Source organism: Camelus ferus, chromosome 23 (assembly GCF_009834535.1).
Source record: "Camelus ferus isolate YT-003-E chromosome 23, BCGSAC_Cfer_1.0, whole genome shotgun sequence".
In the NCBI taxonomy this organism is placed as follows: Eukaryota; Metazoa; Chordata; class Mammalia; order Artiodactyla; family Camelidae; genus Camelus; species Camelus ferus.
Window position 1 is genome coordinate 30,530,810 of NC_045718.1, and position 20,371 is coordinate 30,551,180.

The 20,371-nt window shown below is 36.9% G+C and overlaps 1 protein-coding gene and 1 pseudogene across 1 annotated transcript in view; one reads left to right on the forward strand and one right to left on the reverse strand.

Moving 5' to 3' along the window:
* DNAH14 (dynein axonemal heavy chain 14) overlaps nt 1-20,371 on the reverse strand; it is a 259,414-nt gene that overhangs the window by 26,191 nt on the left and 212,852 nt on the right. The window contains exons 75-80 of the mRNA XM_032466614.1: nt 18,509-18,611; nt 14,203-14,430; nt 8,069-8,266; nt 5,671-5,870; nt 2,438-2,598; nt 1,215-1,411 (exon numbers count right to left, since the gene is read on the reverse strand). Coding sequence (XP_032322505.1) covers nt 1,215-1,411; nt 2,438-2,598; nt 5,671-5,870; nt 8,069-8,266; nt 14,203-14,430; nt 18,509-18,611 — 1,087 coding nt within the window. The remainder of the gene's footprint in view (nt 1-1,214; nt 1,412-2,437; nt 2,599-5,670; nt 5,871-8,068; nt 8,267-14,202; nt 14,431-18,508; nt 18,612-20,371) is intronic.
* On the forward strand, nt 15,718-15,814 carry LOC116659438 (annotated as a pseudogene).

Genomic DNA, 20,371 nt, shown 5'->3' on the forward strand with positions numbered 1-20,371 from the left:
AAATATTTTTTCTTTGACTTTTCTGCAGGTTCATTATGATGTATCTATGTGTAAGTTAAAAATGATGTATAATGCTTGAGATTTGTTGAAGTTTTTACATCTATCAATTCTGGAAAATCTGTAGTTTTTAATCCCTTTAATTACTGCCTCTGCTTTATCCTCTCTCTTCCCTCCCTCTGAACTTCAATTCAACCTGTGTTGGACTGTCTCGCTTTGCCCTCTGTGAATATTAATAGCTCTTTCATATTTTCCATTCTTAGTCTCTTTGGGCTGCATTCTGGATATGTCCTTATGATCTTTTCTTTTTGGCTATAGAATTTTCTTCTGGACTATAGAAACAATTTATTGCCAGTGGGGGATGGGGGCAAGAGAGGCCAGAATTTTGCAGTCAGTATACACTTCATCCCAACTTTTACTTTACAAAAGAAATTTTTACAGCCACTAGCCCTCCGTGCAAGTGTCACTCCCCCACTCCCAACCCACCCCATCTCACTGTACATAGTTGTCTGGCTCCCTCCAGTCCCTGGTTCACAGCAGGCCTAGGCCTGCAGCCAGCTGACTTGGAACTGACGTGAGCCTTGAGCTCTCCTTGGTGCTAGGCAACAGCTGGGCCCTACCAGGCCTGTCTTCTCCTTGTGGACCTGTCTCCAAACCCACCTACCTTGGTGTGCCTTTTGGGGACCCCAGTAGGGACGGAATGGGCTGCAGCCTAGTTCAGTTGGCTGTTTTGACTTTTAAAACTTTAACTTAGGTTTCTGATCTAAAACATATGCATTTTTATAAGCACATATGTAAGCATGTGTTTTATATAAGTACATATTTTTTTTTAATCCTTAAAATGACATATTTTTCTGAAACTTTAAAAAAGTTTAACAGTACATCTTAGAGATCTTTCCAGCATATCAGCATATACTGTATCTATTTGGATGTATCAGAATTTAACTAACAGACTTTTACTAATAGATACTCAAGTTGTTTTCAGCCTTACTATAAACAGCCCTGTAATAAACATCTCTTAGATACATTTATTTAAGTAGAATTTCAAAATTGCCCTCTAAGAGATTTTATAAATATATACTCACACCAAAGTCAGCATCTTTTAATGGATAAATAGTATTTCATCATGTGAATATACCATAGTTAACTTACCCCTTCCTTGGAACAGCAACATTTAATTCAGTCAAACAAGTAAATAGGAAAGAAGAATTGCTCACCTGCCACAGGGCTGGCACTTTTGTATTAAGAAAAGAGTCGTATATTTCCTCTAATTCTTGGGTGAGGATGATCTCTCCTTTTACAGCAAGTTGAAGATCTTTCAAAGATTTATGGATAACAAATAATAACTTATCAAATCTTTCAATTTCTTGGGTCAAAAAGGTTAGCAAGACACAGTGGATAAGGGGATCATAGCCTGGATTTAAAAGATAAAAGTGTGGTATCTTTCAGATAAAATGAGGCTTTACAAGGAGAGATATAAGAAATAGACTTTGGAAGTTAAAGGAATTTCATGTGTCTATCCCAGCAATTAAAAAATATTTTTGCAAAAGGCCGGTTAGTAAATTTTTCAGGCTTTGTGGGCCATATTGTCTCTGTCTTGACTCAACCCTCCACTGAAGAGTGAATGCAGGCACAGACAAAGTGGAAACAAATAAGCGGGCCAGTATCCCAGTAGTGCTTTATTTGTGGGCACTCTAACTTGAATTTCATATATTATTTGTGTGTCACAAATTATTCTATTTATTTTTTCAATCATTAAAAAATGCAAAAACCATTTTAGCTTGTAGGCTGTACAAAAACAAACTGGGCCAGATTTGTTCTGAAGCTCTAGTTTGCCCACCATTAATCTAGACTTAACCATAGTAACCATTTTGACAGATTACTGCTCAACATTTGGCTCTAGAATGAATCTTTTTAAAGGGTTAAAATATGGATGTTGAAAAGTTAACTGGGCAAAATACCACAGTCCAACACTTTGGCCCCTCAGAGCTGGACCTGAACCCACCTCTGGACAACCAGGTCTGCTCTGTCTCCTCTGGGCCTGCCCTCCCCACCCACTTTAGTTCCTCAGTCAAGACGTCTCTCATCAGAGCATCTAAATCTTCCTGCCCAAAACTCCGTCCAGAAGGCAGACAAGCAAAAAGGACAGAGACCTAGAAGTTCTACAGAATCTCTCAAGCAGAGTTGCCCCTTTCTGGTTTGCTATAATATTACGACTTCATTTTTCGTCTTGGGGCCATGCACCTCACTGGCCCCCTGCCCCCATCATTTTCTCCTCTGCTCCTCATCTCCCAACTTGGAAAGAGAAGAGGATGTTAGGGATTTAGCATTCCATCTCACATCAGCCTGTTAATTTCTGTGGTATCTTTTGTCCTCCTGATGCCAGAGTCCCTCCCTGAGGAGCTGGGGTGAGGGGGGGAAGTTCACTGCCCATGCTCACCTTTGAGATCTTTAGAAAGGGACTCCCAAATGGGGCTGAACATGATGCACTTCAGTGTGCCTGGGGTTCCCGCACATTCTTCTTTCTCCACAGACGGTGGCAGCCGCTTGAGCATGTCAGATAAAATTTCCATCACCAGCTCATCATTACTGTGCTCACGACTGCAAAGGAAATCAAGAGAAGAGAGGTAGAGACCTGTCTAATCCAGAAGGGCTCTCTCCTTAGGTCCCATCTGAAGGTAAACACAGCTTCACAGAACCATAAAACCATGGTACAGAGACTGTGGAGACATACAGAGACCACGCAGCTCATTTCATTTTACAGAGGAGAAAACTGCACAATGCACTTCACACATTTACAAAAAAAATACTTATTTTTAAAGTTTTCTTAAGATTTCTTTGAAAAATATTCATCTGAATACACCTGCATGAAGGAAATACCAAGACTGAAATGCAGAAGAGGGGGCAACCAACAGAACATGCTTAAGTAGCTTTATAGGTTATTCAACTACAAGCCAGATTCCTGTGTGTTCACACAAAGGGTTTTTTGGTAACACACTCAGTGGGTGGTGATAGGACAGTGTGTGTACGTGTTGAGGGGGATACTACGCAAAGCCATAAAACACTAAAGCTGGAGGAGCTCTTTGGAATCCTTTTAAAGCTGCAGAAACCAGGGCTCAGGGAGGTGAAAGGACCTCCCTAAACAGTGCACGAACAGGGAATGGGATCCACCTCTGTTGGGTTCCCTCTCTCTGTTACTCTATATACCAGTGGGAGCTGGTTTTTCAGCAGACATCCCAGGTTCACACTGTCGAATGAATGTCATCCTTCAAAGTAAGTGATAATCCATGTATTTAACTTCACAGTGCTGCTTCTGAGCCAGTTACAACTCATGTGATATGTTTCCTTACTTTCTCATTACTTTTTGTTTTTGACTTAAAAGTGGTGGAATTCATCCAAGGTGGCGTAAAACGATTCAAAAGATCAAAAGATTTAAAAAATCAAACTTATCTTCAAAATGCAAAGATTTGCTACCACTGAAGACATTAACTTGAATGTAATAGATCTTTCAAGTCAAGTTCCACAGACAAGTTTCTAATATATTTTGAGCAAAGGCAGCATAATTGCAATAATCACAGCCTCCCAAAATGACCAAAGGCACATTAGCACACATACTTGGGATGTTTATTAAAAGCACTCCCTTACAATCGTTTCATTGCTTACTGGTACATTTATTGAATGCTAGATGTATAGAATTAATCTTAGAAGTGTAGGTCCTGAAGGAAATTCACCCTGATGTTCTGGGGATGCCCTGGGGAATTTCCAGTTGGGTACTCTTCTTTCTCTCCACGTGCAGCTGTCTTTCTATGTCACAGATAGTGTATGTTTATTTATTTAGTCAGTGAAATGAGAATTCAATGATCTTATTGTGTCAGTAGAATGACCCTGAAAGATATGACCAAATGGTCAGCCATAGCCAGAATCCAATCAGATGTCATTTTAATATGAGTTGCATGGTTCAAAGAAACAGGAAGACTGTAAGAGAGTGTAGAATTCCAGTGGGTTCAGAGGTTTTAGAGGTAGATGGAAAAAAATGTACATGTACATATAGATAAAGAAATGTAAAGTCCAATCCATGAGCAATACACAGAACAATGACGTGATGTATAACTGGAATCTAGGGGAATGTGGGAGACACGACCATTACCTTAAGGAGTTGTTGAGTTATTTTCTTAAGGACAACTATAAACATAGTTCAAGGCATCCTATGAGTGTTGCCAAGAATTGATTCACGTTTTAGTGAAAATCTCTGTTTCGCTTAGGTTATTTGCTTGTTCTCTTCAACTTCAAGCAAACTGAGAAGGCACACTCAAAAACCATGGAAAGTGATAAGTGGTAAGCATCTTTCAACTCTGGGAACATTTAGAATTAGGTATAGATAGTATTAACAGAATCAAAATCATAGTAAAAATAGTTTTGTGTTGAGAAATCTATCTGTGTTGATATTTTAAATATTTGTTACATTTAAGAGAACTGGGGCTCTTAAAAACCTTAGCAATCAGCCTTGTGATTCCAATTTAAAACAGATAACTGAGAACTTAGTTTAAACTTATTTTAAGTTGAAAGCCCACTAAACTGATACATTGGAAAATTACTGAATTATTGAAAGACTTGGTTTGGCAGCCAGAGAGTTAAAATATATTAACTTCATAATGCATGTTAATATATTTTAAAGTGTTTAATGAAGTTTATAAATGGAACTAAACATTATTCAAAGACCTCTTTAAAGTGATTGATTTTTGGACTTATAAATGGAAAAATTACACTTCTAAGCTGAACTTAAATTCATAAAGAACTGATTATATTCTCAGCACAGCCATGTGAGGTAGATACTGTTATTATCTCTGATCAAAAGATGATGAACCTGAGACAGAAAAACTTAATTGACTTCCCCAGTTCACAAAGTCAAGAGCTGGGATTTGAACCCAGGCATAGCGAGGGAAGCAGAGAGGCAGAAGGGTGCACGTGTGCGTTACTTACTTCCTGAGCAGATATGAATGAGCACCCTAGGAGATATTTAGAAATAGAAGGAACACACTTTGTTTGGGCAAGAGGAGGAATATCCCTCTGGCAATCAAGCCTTTGAGGATTTAAGCCATGTAGTTCTGGCATGAAACTTGATCTTATTTTATAGTCACAGGCTGAGGAGGCCTGAGAATTTGGGCGATATGTGCTACACCTTTTAAACCTCACAACAGCCTTGCAGGGTAGGCAGGTATTATCTTCATTGCAGGACAAGTAGGATAAGGATGCTGAAGCAGTGTGACCTTGGATACAGAGTTAACAGGAGGTGTATTCCACACAGGCCTCTAAAAGCAGGCCTAGCTTCTCTTGACCACACTGTTCTCTTATTTATTATGATGGTTATTTTTTCCTGTCCTGTAGAAATAAATATGACATTATACATTTATACAAATTCAGTTTAAAAATAGCACTCATCAGGTACAATTCAGTCACTCATTTAACAAAGATTCATTGAGAATCTAGTACACATTTGGTAATTAATTATATATGTGTGTATGTGCACTCAAGTGTGTATCAGCTTGCTTCTGTGTCATTTGGAGAATTCAGTTTCTGTATTTTCAGACCATTTTTCTATAAGTTCTATAGTTTATCTCTTCAAATGGATATTTAATAATATTCAAGTAATATTTTCTCCTAGTGAGTTCTTACCTGATCATGAGGCTGGTGGTGGTAGTTCTTGGTTGCATGGCGATGAGATTATCAATGAACTTCTGGCCCTGGGTCTCCCTGAAGCCCCTTGTGGCCTCAGGATGTAATCCTAAGAGCTCAGGAGGGTCATCGTCAGGTAAGGACTGGATAAACTCTATGTAATCCGTCATGCTTGCAGATTTTGTCATTGGGTGACATATCTGAAAATTTAAGAACTGTTACTTTTTGCCTACTGAGACACTTACTTTTGGTAATGCATGAAGACAATAGTTCCCCATGAAATTTTATATATTATTTTATTCTTATCTGTTGGTGGTATATTCTAGACACTTCTGTCAAAAGCTACACTTGGCCTGTAAAGTGCAGTTGGATGATATGCACATAAGTTTCCCGTTGGGAAAAGAGAGAGAGAAAGAAAGAAGAAAAGAAAGAGAAAAGAAGGAAGGAAGAAAGGGGAAAAAAAACACACTTGAAAGGCTAGGGTGATTCTGACTACCCATTGCCTCAATGAATTACACCCAGAGATAATGGATGCAATCAACCTTTACAAATCGTTTTACTTTGGTAAAAACTATAGAAGGAATGTAAGAAGATCTTAATAACTGATCACTTATGGGGTGGAGGTGGGCAAAACCAGTGAAGGTGGCCAAAAGGTGCAAACTTCCTGTTATAAAATGAATAAGTAAATAAGAAAATGAATTAAGTTAACAAGCCATTTAATGGGAAAACAAAAAGCTCTTTCTTCCTGTTTATCAGCTATATGTTCCCGTTGATTGGCTGTGATGAAGTCCTGACTGGATAAAGACTCTGTAGGGAGCACAGTTATTCTTCTGGCTGATGATCCCCAGGGTCACATCTAATTAGGAGAAAATATGCCTCCAAAAAACCTATTAAGTGATAATGATAAATAATTGAAATACATGATTTCAGAATATCATTCTACAGTCGGACAGAATTCTGCCAATGGACTTACGTGCTGCATGTTACTATATTTCTTATTCTCTTGTGCATACTTAAAGCCTGTGTACAAAAATCATTTTGAACCTTTTTTGAAAAGAATTTTGAGGATAATTTTAAGGGTTGGCTTTAGACTCTAAACAACTAAAATGTTATTTTAAGCAGTTTTTAAAAATGGAAATCTTGAAAACAACAAATCATAGTTTTTCTTGCCTTAGCAAATAGTGTATAAAGGCTAGAATTTAATGTCTTCTCGTTGACTCAGGGTCATCAACGCAAACATGACTAACTGTTCTCTAAGTGCCTTACAAACAAACTGCCTTCAAACATCACTTTTACCTTTTTGTCTCTCCATTCATCCACTCAAGACCCTCCCCAGACAACCTGAATATGACCTCTGTTCTCCTCCTCCCGCTACACCAGGCCCACACCTACATTACAACCATTACCCAGATGGCTTTGTCTTCCTACTCATCTTCCATCACCTCTCCTATGCAAATTCCCATCCATCACATTGATGGCAAGTCCTTTGTCCACCTCTCAGGCCAGAGGTCTGCAGAATTTTTTCTTCGACTAGCGGCCATCCCCCAGGGACACAACAGCTATGTGCAACCTGGAGTTTCTTGCTCCACAAAGGTGGGGGCCTAGATGGAAGCTAGACAGTAAGCAGAGACAGGACAAGGGAAGGGGCAGAGTTTCATCTTCTTGAGTGATTGGAATAGAGGCAAAATCCTTGAATCTCAGCTCTCCTTACTAGTTGTATGTGGCTGCACCTTGAGAACCTCAGTTTCCTCTTCCGTAAACTGGGGGTAACATCTATCACATATAGTTGTTTTGAGCATTAAATGAGAAACAGACATGAATTGACAACCACGGATCAGATCAATACAGGTAAGGCTGCTTCTTCTTCTTTGAGCTTTGTATTTTATACTCTAGGTTTTCAGGGGGCATAAACCATTTCTTTATCATTTGTTTTATTTACTGTGCAGCATAGTGCTGTATTTAATAGTGTAGACTCCAGGCTGTGTCCTGGTGGATGGCTGCTAGCAGAGGAAAAAGTTCTGCAGACCTCTGGCCCAAGAGGTGGAGGGAAGACTTGACATCAATGTGACAGGTGAGAATTTGCATAGGAGAGGTGATGGAAGATGAGAAGGAAGAGGATGCCATCTGGGTGATGGTTGTAACGTGGGTATGGGTCTGTTATAATGGGACTGGAGGACAGAGGTGGTATCCAGGTCGACCAGGGAGGGTCTTGAGAGTATGGATGGGTAGACGAAGTAATAACTAATAGAGCAATGATAATTTACTTTTGTAATACTGAAAGCAAATAAAAGCCATTAAAGGTGACGTTACAATTTGTGTAAATACAGATTTTAAATAATGCAACAATATTTAGTTAAAAGTAACCAAGTAATATTAAGAAAATCATTTCCTTTCTTACCTCATCAGTAGAGAAATTGAAGTCATCATTCAGCACTTCAGGATTACAGAATTTGTAGAGAAGGGTGTTTAGACATCTCCTGTCCCAGCTGTCCACCACCCGGCCACCGTAAACCACCTCCCCAATCAGGTAGCGCAGCGTCTGCCACGGAATGTTGGACTGTGCACTCAGGACGTTCCCCAGCACCTTGATGGCAACCTTTAGAAAACAACGGGTTTTTATTATTTTAGTACTTTTTTGGGCTTACTTTCCTGGTTTAACCAAAAAAAAAAAAAAAAATCAACAACTCTCAAACAGCATATATTTTCTCTTTAACAATATGTGGAAATAACAAGAGGAATCAAAATATTAGGTTATACATTTTTATCCTTTTATTCTTTTGTGTTTTTGGACAAACACTGAACTACTTACTTGATTAATATTATCTTTTTAAATAGACAAAACAAGCACATGGTATTGAATTCAGAAGATACAAAAGGATAAACAAGGGAAAGTAAGTTTTCTCCAATCTTCCACGTGAGCCATCAGATCCCCTCCCTTAAGGTCACCACTGTTAGCAGTTTCTTGGGTGCCCTTACTCAGATATCCTACGTAACTATATCCACATAAATTGATTTCATTCCTCCTTCTCTTCCTTACCTCCTTTCCTCTCTCTTCCTTCCTACCCTCCCTCTGTCCTTCAACTGTCTCTCACCACTGTCTTCCCCTCTCATCCATATTTTTTCTGTTTTCCTGTCTTCATACACACTGTCTTGCAATCGAACAGTCTATCTTGGCTGCAACAATTCATATTTCCACTAACAGTGTGTGAAAGGACTCTGTCACTTTCTTTCATCCCTTTCATGAATAGAAGATGTTGGCCTGCATAATTTTTGCCAGTCTGATGGGTGGCATTTTGCTGTTAGTTTAATTTGTATTTCAATTGCTACTGGATATTTTGAGCATCTTTTCTTATGTCTCTGGGTCAAGATCTTCTGTACATTATTTTTCCTTTGGTTGTTTGTCTTTTTCTTGCTAGTATGTAAGAACTCTTTGCATATTATAGTTATTAACTCTTTGTCAATTATTTGCATTGCAAATATTATCCTAAATCTGTGATTTGTCTCTTGACTTTATTTTGTCACCATTAGCCATTTAAAGTTTTTTAATCAAATATGCATATCTGTTCTTTTAGGGTTCTGGATTTCCGATTTTGGTTAAGTTATCCCCAACTCCACAATTGTAAGCTCCTAGATTTATTTTTAAAGATTTTTATTTTTTATAAGACATTTAAAATTTAGTCTATTCTGGAATTTATTTTTATATCAAGTCTGAAGTGAAATCAGCCTATCGTTCTTATGTATCTCATCCTTACCAGATAGTAATATTAAAATTCTGTTGATTTCATAGAATGAGTGAGGAGATTGCCATCTTTTTCTAAGGTCTGGAATAATTTAAATAATATTAATATATCTGTTTTTTTTTAAAGTTCAGAGTGAACTAAGCTGTGAAACCATTTCATTCTGGTGTTGTTTGCAGTGTTTCTTATGGCAATTGGTTTATTAAAAACTTCCACTTTTTTTTAGTCAATTTTGATAATTCATATTTTCTGGGAAATCATTGGCTTCATCTGGATTTTCAAATGTTATTAGTTTCATCAAAAACCAATTTATTTATTTTTTCTTTCTACTTTTTTGTATTTCATTAATATTAAAAATTAACATTTAGTTTTAGTTTTTGTTTTTTTCTAATTTCTTAAGATGAATATTGATTTCTTGTATTTCTTCTTTAATAATGAATATTTAAGGTAGTTTTTCTCTTCTGAGCATAGCTTTTGTCTCTCACAATATTTTTGGTTATGAAGTAGTTTCATTTACACTGTGTTTGAGATATTTTGTGATTTGCCTTTTAATATTATCTTTATCTTCCCTTTTAATATTCTTATCTAGAGGCATATTTCTTATATTCCAACTTAAGACTTTTTGGATTCAATTTTTATTATTTATTAGTTTATGACTGGAGAATGTGGCCCATGAAATCATTAAATATTTTTCTTTGTGGCCATGTTTATGATTGAGTTTTCTAACAGTTCCTTAGCAATATGAAAAAATATGTACTATCTACTGGAGGGATGTTAGGTTCTATATACATCTGTTAATCAAGTTTATTGATTATATTATACTATTCTTTGTCTTATTTTGCTTTTTAGAGATATCTAATTCTGAAAGAGTTTCACTGAAATTTTCCATAGTAATCATATATGTACATATATTTATATAATGTATATGTACATGTGTACACGTGTCTCTACAGACATACATACATGTATAATGTGCTACAGGATGCTATTGCCTGATAAATATAGAGACCATACAATGAAATGGTTGAGAGCACAAACTCTAAAACTAGATCACCTGTCACTGAATCGTGTCTGCTCTGCTTAATCATTAGGCAAATTGCTTAACCTCTCTGTACTTCAATTGTAAAATGAGGGTCTTTTTATATACTGGTCCATGAAACTGGTCAATTTACATACTGGAACATTTTCTTTATAGGGATGTTGTGAGATTTAAGTTAATTAATTCATAAAGTACTTAAAACTAAGCCTGAGAGGAGGCACTATAAAAGTTAAACTATTTTCATAACTGTTACATCTTCATAAATTGTTTCTCTATTAGTTGGTGCTTTTTCAGCTTAAATTTCATCTTGTCTGATATTAATATTACCATTCCTGCTTTTTTCCTGTTTTTATTTTCTTGGTAGTTTCAACCTTTTTCCTTAGTGTATTTTTCATATAAATTGCATATAGTTGAATTTTGCTTTGTAACCCAATTTAATATTTGTGTCTTTAATGAGCGAATGCAATCCATTTACATTTACTATAAAGACTGAGCATATTCCTTTCATATTGCTTTATGTTTTTATTTATTTTACTTTGTTGTTTCTCTCACTCCCTCTTGTTTTTGACAGTTTGATCAAATTGTTATTTATTTGCCTTTTTCTTCTTTGTTAATTTAGACACTATACTATTTCCATCACAGGTTACCTTTCCTTCCCTTAAATTCATATTAAAATAACATTTCTTTTTTTTCAAATGAAAAGAAGATATCAATTATTTCCCTATCAAAGTGTTCCATTTCCCCATTTCTTCCTCTGCCTTCTCTAACCTTAAGGCCAGTAATAAGGTGGAACATTTTTCCTGTGGAGTTTTCCCTGGAAAACTTTTACTTCCCTACTCTTCTCTTTCCTTTTCTCAAACACTTTGGAAGTCTTTTACTCTCTGCTTTATTTTTTTTTAAACTCCCCTCTTTACTCTTCACCTACATGCTCCCCTCGACTCCAATGCCTAGGTTTTGTTGAGATAGTTTAGTACTCTTAGCTTAAGACTATTAAGGGAATTTTTCTTGACTAATCTATATCTGGCACTTAGACCACTCACCCTTACCATTTATTATCCACTTAGGTTTAACAATGTGCTGCAAGACTTAACAATACACTAATCTCCACCACTTCCACTTCTTTTCATTTTCCTTTATTTTGGGTCTTTGTTCTGATATATTTGTGCACAGTTATAGATCTTACTCAAGCATTTCCCACAGATAGACAGCATGAATGATCTATTATCTTAGTCCTTGCTGATATGCAAATGCCCTTCTTCTACTCTGATGGGGTAAATGACATCTCGGTTGGGAATAAGATTCTTGGCATGCAGGCTTCTTCTCTCAGATACACTAGATGTTCCACTATCTTCCAGCCAGTGACGTAGATGACAAGCCTAAATGTCATCACTGTTCTTTGATGACTTGTCTTCAAAGCTTGGAGTTAGGAAGTTTTCCCGCTTATGTTCAAATGTATGTCTTTATGACAACTCTGTCTGAATTAGTAAGGATTTTCAATCTGTAAACTCAAATCTTTCATCAGTTCAGGGAAAATAAAAGAGCTTTCTTCCTAGTTTGTTTTTCCATCTATTCCATTTTCTCCTCAGGAATTTGTATCATTTGAATGTTAGGTGTCCCTTCAAACACCATCTCAATTTCTGCCTTCTGATTTTGATCTTATTGTAACTTTCTTCCTGTGCTTTGAGTGATTCCTTCTATTTGATTTTTCCAGCCATTAATTCTCAACCATGACCATTTTTTCCTTCAATTCATCTATCTCCCTTTTTTTTAAAGTTAAAAAATCAGCTCCAATTTGTTGATGACGGCACATAGAGCCTATGCGCTGATTAACACATCTTGCCACACATGTGTAAATGATTCATGCCAAAACACAATAGTACCAGCCCTTTTTTGTGATAACAATTAATCTTTGGAGATTATTTATAATCATAAATTGAGCTGTTAAGACAAAAATAAAAAACTCCAAAATTTGGAAATAGGCAAAAGGATGACCAACATGTCACTGGGACTCAGGTCCAGGTTTTGGGTGGTTTTCAGTGGTGGTAGCCCTGTATCTGGCAGAAGACATACTGATGTTTAGTCCTATGGGCTAGTAGATCACGCCAGTAAGATCATCAGTCCCTGAGGAAACTCCAGGTTGTTCTGACAGAGAGCTGGCTGGGCATGGTACTCCCCCCAGTGGGAGGAGCTGTTTCCAAACTCAACTTGCCACTAAACCAGAAGTTCCCACTTCCTTAATGAGAGGGGTTGTGCATAAATCCAGTTTCCCACAAAGTTTCAAGGTGCTAGTATTTGGAATTTCTAGATAATTCTCTGAACATCGGGCACCAAAATTTAGACATCTTGGCACCCAAGCAGTCTGTTTCTTTCCCATTGGCAAGGATGCTCTCATATTTGCCACATAAAAGGCAAGAGCAAAGGAGAGGAAGGGTACTTCTGGAGAGCAGTGTTGTGATCTAACCAGCTGCTTCTGGCTTAAACAAGCCTCTCTGCAAAATGCCAAAGGTGAGCAGCATCCTGTGAATTCTGACCTGTGCTCTGTGATGCTGCTGATATTCACTAAGCTTTTTGCATGATAAAATACCCTGCTATCAACTGGCCATCCACAGTCCTGCTGCTTATTTCCCTTGCAGATGGTTTAGTATAATAAAATAAACATACAGTGTAAATATATGCCTTTTTGTGTTTATATTGTGAATTGCCTATCCATGTCCTTTGCCTATAGGGGCATTTTTATTTCTCTTATTAATTTATGACATCTTCATATAATAAGCATACTAACCATTTGTCTAATATATGGTGCAAGTATTCCCCTCCCCACCCCAATATACTGTCTTTTGCTTAAGCTTTGAGTAAGGTTTGGACAGACGTGTGCTTGAGATCATATTCCTTGACAAACACCCAGAGTGCAGCTGGTTTTGTTCTGAGCAGAAGCACATACTCTGATAGGCAGTGCAGCTTGCAGTAAGCATGACAGCCTCCTGTGAGACTGAAAAGCATAATGAAGACACAGGAGAGATGGAAGGGTACCCATCCAGAGTGGGTCTCGGAGGTAGATACCTAGAGGCTGAATCAAGATTTTCCTCAAAGTTTTTTTGGATCTGCTCTAACATATAATGAGTTGCGTGATCAAGGCAGTGTTCTGCACCGAGAGCACAACTGCAAGAAAATTAACCTGGGAAAAATTTAAGCAGGAGCTACCATGTGTTTACTTTAGCAATAAAGAAAACACCTTGCAATATTAAACACAAATGGAGGGTTCTGTATAAAGAAAAGACAGACCCTTAAGCTAAAGTTCCCCCCTCCTACAATGGGTCAATGTAATCTCTCTTGTTTTAAACGAATAAGTAAAAACAACAAATGCTTTTGTAGTGATTTGTATGTGTCAGGCGCTGTTCTAAGCGCTTTCCCTATATTGACTAGTCTGCCTCTTATAATGTCCTTTGGCATAGGTACTGACATTTGTCCTCCCCTCCCCTTTCCTTTTTGGCCAAGGAAACTAAGACCCAGAGAGGTTAATTAGCTTCCCAAATAGATTAAATCCTTGTACAGCTATAAGCGGTAGAGCTGCAATTTGATTCTACAAAAGAGGGCTTTAAAGTCCATGCGTTTAAATGTTAGCTAGTTGTTATTGCCTAGTTACAGAGTTCATGATCTTACCCGTGAAAAACCCTTAGTATTTGTGTGGACACAAAGCAGATTCTCTGTATCTTATTGTTACTTATTTGATGTTATTGTTTAAGGCATCACACTTACCTCCAAGTCTGAAGAACTAAATGCGTATGCAATGTTCCAGCCCAATATTCCATAAATTTTTCTTTCATTGATCAGAGCATTGAAAAAACATAAGCTGAACAAAAGTTTTTTCCACCACGGTCCACAGTCTTGTTTTTCAAACATCTCTTCTGTTACCTCTCCACTCCCACTATATCCAAATGTCTGAAGTAAATTACTTTTCAATCCCTGGGGATTTTCCACTGCAATCTTTAAAACAGATGAGAGTAAAAACAGCAGGTGAGGACAGATACAGGCACCAGGACTAGGAGGTCTCTTCTCTGTACAGCCCTGGCAAATTAACTAGCTAAGAATGTAACTTTTGGAGACTCAGGGCAAATCAAAAATCTTATATTATTCCTCTCCTATTTGAAAACTTCTGTGAAAGGATTTTACCAGATTCCCTATTGTTCCACTTCATATTTTAAAATGAGAAGTACAACACTGTCATTAAAAGCACCCTGTTTGCTCTGGAAGCCTAGCACTGGGCAAAATTTGGCAGTGAAGAGTTCTGTGCTCTGCACTCTCAATGGCAGGTGACTGGCTGTTAACTCAGGGCTGCAAGGCCTCAGCAAGGCAGCAGATAGAGGGGCGCCAAACTACAGGAAACAGAGAATTACTGAAACCAATAAAAGTATCCAATTATCAGTGACATTAAAAAATAGAACAAATAATTCAGTGTGTTTACTAACTTGCTTTGCTTGCATTAAAAATCACTTTGATTTCTTAACTAGGACAACCTGAAGCGAGAAGGTACAGGAGTACAGGAGGCGAAATGGGGAGAGGATCACTTGGAGGGCTTTTTTTTTTTTAGAGTGTGGTTATTAAGTCTGAAACTGTGAAGGGTGTGAAGTATTTCCTGACTTGCACAGTTTACATACACAGACATACATAGACATACATATGTATATGTGTGTATCTCATGTTGTGTGGATATGTGTATATGACATGTATAAATGTGTGTAGACATGTACCTATGATATGTGTGTGTGTACATGAACATGAGATTTCTGGATGAGGGATCAGACTGACTGGTTTATTGACTGAGGATGCTGTCCTCCCTCTCCGCACCACAGCCCCTACCCACTGCCCCTGTCAATGCTCTGATTCCCCACAGGGCGACACAGATGTCTCCTGAGTGTGTACAGAGGGGTTTGTACCACAGGGGGGGGGACTTGAATGATGACATTTGGAGCTTATATAGAATGGCTGGCATAGCAGCCCCTCCAGAGATAGAGAAAGCGAGACTTCTGCTCTGGAATGTAAATAGATCCAATGTGGGAGAGAGAAGGAGGTCTCTGTACATATTTACAGTCCCAGGAGTGTAAATTCTGAGTTTTATTACCCTTATAATGTAAGCAAGTGGCTCCAGGGATTAAAGACAAGTTTCTCTGGGTCTCTCACCCTCAGAATGTGAGCAAGTGGCTCTGAAAAGCGCACGGTAGAGGAGGTGTTTCCTTTCCTCCAGAGCATGTTTACCTCCCAAAGTTCCTTTGTGTTCACTTGGGCCCTACAGATACTAAAACTGGAAGGATACAGAAAAGATTAGCACGGCCTCTGTGCAAGAATGACCCAAAGGTTGCCAGCAGTCTTTGCTCAGAAAGCCCTGACTATGCAGAAATGAGAAAATATTCACAGATCATTGTTTCCTGACTGTTACCTCTGATTCTTTTGAGAATTCCTGCTTCTGTCTCTAAAAGTAGACATCTGCCTACTCCCTACACCTTAAGGAACTATTATCTGAAGGGAAGGAGAGAGGGAGAGGGAAAGAGAGAGGAGAGAGGGAGGGAGATGGAGAAGTGTGTGTATACGATTAATATTGCCTTGGGGAAGAAAGTTACTAATATTTGAAAAGCAGGTTCATGCCATGTCCTTGATTTTCCTTTCCCGTCTCTTTTATCTCTCTCTCTCTCTTTTTAAAAATGAGGAATGATAATGTTTGGGTCATATTTGTACGGAAGTGATTTACTCACTCTGGCAGTTGAGTCTGTTAAAAATCTGAACTGATTTTTTCCTAATACACTCTGAAGCAGAGACAGTCATACAGTCAACTCCATGTACCCATCCCTCACCTTCAACAATGTCCATTATTTTGACAATATTGCAAAATCTTCTTTTCAGTATCAACTTGTGCTTATTTGAGCATAAAAAATGCTGTAGCCAACTCATGAGAGCTTTGTAATAATCTTGAGCGTATTATGTTAGCCCACTGTTTCCTAGTCATCTTTCAAGTTTCCTCAAATATCTCCTCTTGGATGAAGCCTTTCCTGCCTGTCTTGTCTCTGTCATCCCATGTGTCACACAGTACTGTATGCTGGAAACACTTGCTTACATTTCTCATTTCTCCACTAGTCTGTGGGCTCCTTGAAGGTAAGAACTTGGATATATATTGTTACAATGTCTATCTTTGTATATAAGCATGTCTATTTTTTCATACATGCTTGTTGTAAGAATTTTACAAAAACCCATGAAATATAAATAGGAAAATATAAGAAATAGAAAACAAAAATATTAACAAATGTATACTATTAAAATATAACAATATAAAATATTTTTAGAATATTTAAAAATCACAAACAACATGCCACCTAGAGGTAACTATAGATGACAGTTGGCTATATTTGTTTCTATATAATATTTGTCTTCTGTTTATTTTCTTTTATAAAATTTATATCACATTACATGTCATGTTTTTCATTATGCTTTTTACTATGGTCATTTTATGTTCTCATATCATTAAATATTCCTTTAGAATTGATTTTAAGTTGCAACATACTATTTCATCATACAAATATAATTTATTTGGCCTTTTCCTAGAAGTGGACCATTTGATCAAAATGTATGAAACTTTAAAAGACTTCTCTCATATATATTGCAAAATTATCTTCCTTTCTGGATTAATATCTTTCTGAGATTACCTTATCAGCTGTTTGTGAGAGTGGTTATTTCATAATACCCTTAACATATGATATAGTTAATATTATAACTATTTTTAATCTTTGCACATTTGATGGGCTATCAAATGTATCTCATTGTTTTGATTTGCATTTTTCTGATATTCAGAGGCTGAACTGTCAGTTTTTCATGTATACTGACCGTTTGTGTTTTTTGCCCATTTTTAATGAGGTATTAGTGTTTTCCTTAAGTATTTGTAGATTTCTTACTTATATATTAAGAACATTATTATCTCTATCTGTATAGATGATAGTATATGAAAAATTCCATAAAGTTTTCTGTATGTACTCATTGCAACCATATTAAAAATGCTTACACTGATGGAGATTTAAAGTAGAATTAAGGTAATGGACCTACTTAAGATAAAGTGTTCCTTGAAGCTCTATCTCTGTCCTTCTGCCACCCTTTACTCCTCTGTCCCCAGCACTTCCACCTCCCAAATCCCCCACTCCTGGCCAGAGATAACAGGCTGTATCAGATCATAATCTGCCTGACCCTGGCAGGTAAATGGAATATACTGAGTCTCAGGCTAAGGGTTGTGGATTTCTCCAGTCCACGTGCTGTCTTCTCCAAGAGCAGGGTTGTTGGGAAGCGGCTCAGTTCTGTGGGCTTGGGTAAATATACCCAGGAGTCTGGGAAGAGCTGGGGATCAGTGTAATACGGAGAAGTTTCTTTGTTTCCTAAGAGTAAATCTGATTTATTCTCAGGCTGCATTGGAACTCTATCAGGAATCCACCCAACTTCCTCGCCCCAGTCCTATTAAAGTTGGAAGTGTGCATGTGCTCACATATCCAGGCACAGCATTCTGCCCACTGGTCAGGTTTCTTTGCTATTAGGACTCCATCTTTTGGTCAACTGGACACCTGTTTAACAGAATTGACCTAGTCTTAGTATTTATTCAAACTCAATGTTGGATATGAGTAGAAGTCACAGATAATACTTAATTAGGACTTTTTAGTCAGTAGTTTCAACCTGCTTTCTGCCAGACCCTTTTCAGAGAATGAATAACAAACTGTGAAATAGGGGGACTAGAGATAGGAAGAGGCCAGAGAAGCAACCGGCAAGGAAAGGACACAAATTCTATATTCTGTTTTATAAGAGTTGGAAGCCTAAGCATCCTTGTTGGAGAAAACAAATATCTAAACTGTGAATCACGTGAAAGCAGGGCTCTTGTCTATCACATCCTCCCTGGTCCACAGTCTAGAGCTGAGCATAGCAGAAATTTAACATACTAGAATTAGCACTCTCTTCTTAATTCAGAATTACGAATATGAGATAATTTACATTCAGTGTTTCTCAGCCAATATTAAAATCTGTTATACCTTGTCCTTACCTTTAAACTCTTTTGAAGAACAGGAATTGGGAAAGAACTATCTGATTTTGAGCTTAACCACAGCCTAAACTCAGGGTCTATCGTCACATCTGGACTATAAAATCTGCAAAATAAAAAGTTTATAGACATTTTGATGTGAAAAATTTAAACCACACCAACATGTTCTAAGACTCTTAGGATTTCAATGTTTGAAGTGGCCTTAGAAATCATTTTAATAATCAAATTATATGAACTTTCATGTTACACAAGAATTTGCATAAGACCAATTAATTCTCATTTTTGAAATAGTAATTTTTCCTCAAGTACAAAAGTGATATACTCATTGCAAAAAACCTAGAAAAAATGACAAATTAAGAACAAAATGAAGAGTTCCACTGGTCAAATGTGGGACAACTGAACAACAAAACAAACAATGACGATTACAGATTATAATCCATTGACGAAAATAGAAATCCATGAGTCCATACTGATATAAATAAACAAATGAATAAATAAGTAGGGGAGAAGGAAAATCTCCTTATAGTAGAATATAATTTAATACATTTAGAAGGAATTGTGGCATTAGAAAGTTACCATGTGGAAAATAGCATAGTAATAATTCAGCTAAAAATTATCAATGGATGTTAAAAGCAGTGCATGAAAATTTAAGATGATCTGAGAGTCCCTAAAGGTGGTAGCTACCACTTTAATTAAATGATCAAAATTAATACAGTATCATCAGTAAATGGGACCAACTGACATCATGTGCTCTTGCTGTGATGTACCAAGAAGGATACAACATCACTTCTGTGGTTTTCCTGCAATATTGCATAACCTTAATCTAATGATGAGAGAATAACAAACCCAAATTGATGAACACTTTACAAAATAACTGGTTTATACTTTTCAAAAAACACCAAAGTCATGGAAGACAAAGACAGACTGAGGGACTATTCTAGAACGAAGGAGATATAAGAGACATGACCATTGAATGCAATGAGGAATTTTTAATTGGAACTTGGAGCAGGACTTTTTTCTTCATTTGCAACAAAAGATATTATTGGGACAATAGGCTAGACATGACTAAGTTCTACTGATTAGATATTCAGTACATATGCTGCAGTATTTAGGGGTCAAGTGGCATCATGTCTGCAATTAACTTTCAACTGATTCAGAAAAAATGACATATATATTGATGTACATATGGGAGAAGTGATAGGGCAAATGTTAACAATCAGGATGTAGAGATAAGAGGTATAGGAGAGTTTCTGTACCATTCCTATTTTTCTGCAAATTATTTTTTTTAATTAAAAAAACAAAACAAAACAGCAAAAACAAAAACCCCAAACAAAAAATTAAATAGGAAAACAAAAATATAATCTGAAATTCCATGAAACAGGTATAAACATACTTTTCTCTTTTTTCCTCCTCCTTCTACATCTTTGTCTTTCTCTCATTTTAAAAATAAAAATATTATACTGTACATACTGTTTGTAGCCTGTTATTTTTCCTCTTATCAATGTATTGTGAACATATTTTTTTTAACTCCTAAATTTAAGATTTTTTTCCCCACATTTTCCTCTTTCAGTGTGGGCTGCTAGGGTGATAGTAGTAAGTATTTAAAGGCTTGATTTAATAAAGAAGTATGAATTCCCTTAATCATTCTCTGATTAATGTCTTTTTATATTGTTAATTACTCTTCTTAAGCCTTTGAAATTCTGTTCTGAAAAACATTTCTCTAATTTCTTTTTAAAACTGACACACTGCTACCTGCCATTCTGTTGTTTCTCTATATCTTAATATACTTTTCGAAGGCTGATATAATGTCTGTCTGGTCCATGCTCTGTCCTTAGTCTCTAGAATGATTTTTGGCCAATAGTAGGT